This window comes from Diplotaxodon limnothrissa, linkage group LG14 (assembly GCF_057381915.1).
Source record: "Diplotaxodon limnothrissa isolate DT_005_m linkage group LG14, D_limnothrissa_male_GT1.1, whole genome shotgun sequence".
Classification (NCBI taxonomy): Eukaryota; Metazoa; Chordata; class Actinopteri; order Cichliformes; family Cichlidae; genus Diplotaxodon; species Diplotaxodon limnothrissa.
The window spans coordinates 3,221,975-3,224,498 of record NC_140609.1 but is presented as its reverse complement, the minus strand read 5'-3'; the positions used below and the strand labels follow the sequence as shown (position 1 = coordinate 3,224,498).

The 2,524-nt window shown below is 62.0% G+C and overlaps 1 protein-coding gene across 1 annotated transcript; it reads right to left on the bottom strand.

The window, feature by feature from the left end:
* Window positions 1-221: 221 nt before the first annotated feature.
* On the bottom strand, window positions 222-1,823 carry LOC146618236 (uncharacterized). The gene is made up of 2 exons (XM_085371470.1): window positions 1,206-1,823; window positions 222-1,085 (listed from the first exon to the last, which is right to left on the bottom strand). Exons 1-2 carry the CDS (start codon window positions 1,821-1,823, stop codon window positions 222-224), a joined length of 1,482 nt encoding a protein of 493 aa, XP_085227596.1.
* Between the last annotated feature and the right edge of the window lie 701 nt (window positions 1,824-2,524).

Below are 2,524 nucleotides of genomic sequence, written 5' to 3'. Positions count from 1 at the left end.
CGGCGCCAGGTGTGTGTGGATTCCTGGGTGGGACCGGTCAGCTGGCAGGGCCACACCCACCAGGCCTAAAAGTGCCTGCCACGACCGCACCCTCACATACACAAGCACACACCCCTAAACACCTGACAGTACACCAACACGGAAAAACAGGACAGCAGACACAACCATAATAACAACAACCACAATAATGATAATAATAATAATAATAATAATAATAATAACTACAATAGTAGTCCACACTGCTCACAGACCCCGAATCCCTGGAACTGGGTCCGTGACAGTACCCCCCCTCTAAGGGTCGGCACCCGACGACCCAAAAACAAAAACAAAACAAAAACCACAGTACAACCAACCCCGGGCGGGCGGCGGGGGGTCCCGGACGGAGGGCCCCAAAACCCCAGTTCAAATGTCCAACCACTGCCATGGTGGGAACAACAGTTCTTGCGGCCGACCCAGTGGACCGCAAGCAGGCAAAACCCGCTACGGGTCAGGCAGTGGTGGGAAAACAGTTCGGGCGGCCTACCTCCAACCCCATGATGGAAGCGGAACGCTTCAGGCGGCCTGCCACGGATCCGGTGGTGGCGGCGCTGCTCCTCCGGCGGCCTGCCACGGGTCCGGTGGCGGCGGAACGGTTCTGGTGGCCTGCCACGGGTCCGGTGGCGGCGGCGCTGCTCCTCCGGCGGCCTGCCACGGGTCCGGTGGCGGCGGAACGGTTCTGGTGGCCTGCCACGGGTCCGATGGCAACGTCGCTGCTCCGGTGAGCAACAGCGAGGCGTGGCACATGGTCTATGACGCGCCGGTCGCTGACGTGGACGCACTGGACGTGGATGGCGTGGAGGCCGCGCTAGACGTGGAGGTCCCTCCGGTTCGCTGACCTCCGGCTGAGCGGGCCCCTCCTCGGCTGGCAGCGAGAGCCCCTCCTCGGCTGGCAGCGAGAGCCCCTCCTCGGCTGGCAGCGCCGGTTGTTCCTTCCGCTTGCCGAGCTCCTCTGCTGGTGGTTCGCTGAGCTCCTCGGGCTCGCTGAGCTCCTCGGGCTCGCTGAGCTCCTCCGGCTCGCTGAGCTGCTCCGGCTCGCTGAGCTGCTCCTGCTCGGGCATGCTGAGCTCCACAGCTGGCGACGCGGGCTCCTCCCGCTCGCTGAGCTCCTGTTCGGGCATGCTGAGCTCCTCCGGCTCGCTGAGCTGCTCCTGCTCGCTGAGCTCCACAGCTGGCGACGCGGGCTCCTCCCGCTCGCTGAGCTCCTCCAGCTCGCTGAGCTCCTCCGGCTCGCTGAGCTCCTCCGCCTCGCTGAGCTGCTCCGGCTCGCTGAGCTGCTCCTGCTCGGGCATGCTGAGCTCCACAGCTGGCGACGCGGGCTCCTCCCGCTCGCTGAGCTCCTGCTTGGGCATGCTGAGCTCCTCCGGCTCGCTGAGCTGCTCCTGCTCGCTGAGCTGCTCCTGCTCGGGCATGCTGAGCTCCTCCGGCTCGCTGAGCTCCTCCGGCTCGCTGAGCTCCTCCGGCTCGCTGAGCTCCACAGCTGGCGACGCGGGCTCCTCCCGCTCGCTGAGCCGCTCCTCCGGCTGCGACGCGGGTATAGATGGTCGTTGATCCGGAGGTGAAGATGGCGATGCGGAAGCTGCAGGTGGCGAAGATGACGGTCGAGCGGGTGATGTGGATGGTGAAGTCGAGAGTTCTGCGGTCGCTGCAGTCTGATGGGACGCTGTTGGAGAAGTAGCTGCAAAGGGCGGAGGTGATAATGGTGCGGCAGCTACTCGTGGTAGACTGGACAGCGATGTAGAAACAACAGGCGGGTGACATAATGGCAGGGTAGTTCCAGCAGGCATATCAGCCTCCAACTGAGGATGAAGACGAGAGGCTGACTGGACTGGCTGTGCTACGGCTACAGGCTGGGCAGCTGGCTGTGCTACGGCTACAGGCTGGGCAGCTGGCTGTGCTACGGCTACAGGCTGGGCAGCTGGCTGTATAAACATAGCCCCAGAATAAACAGTTCTAGACGAAACGGTCCTAACTCCTGGGTCCGAAGGAACATCAGGAGCACAGTCTCTTGAACCAGGAGGAAAAAACTCGTTCTCAAAACTAACATTGTCATCCTCCCAAACAGGAGAAACACGAGCTCTAGGGTTCACGGAGCTGGCATTCACAGCCTTGGGGGAAACAGTCTGTTTATCCCTAGGCACGAAAGGTGAATGAAGGGAGACTCTGTCACTCACCCTAGGCGGTTGTTTGAGCCGAATCCCTGGCTCCTGCTGGAGCTGTGAGTGCTGGCTGCGTGTTCGCTGCCTCCCTGTTGAAGAGGGAGCGTCGCTGGCGGAATGTGACGAGGGCGGATTCTGAAGTGGCTGCTCCTGCTGTGATGTGGAAATGCTGGGTGAGTCAGGTGGCACGATGATAATTCCTAACATTTTGTAAAAAGCTTGTGCAGGTGTAAGCAGATTGCTGGCAGGCTCGTAGTAATCCTCCCGGGACCGGCTGGAGCGTTTTCTGCGAGACCGAGGCGTCCGCGGGGAGGAAACAGACGAGTGGG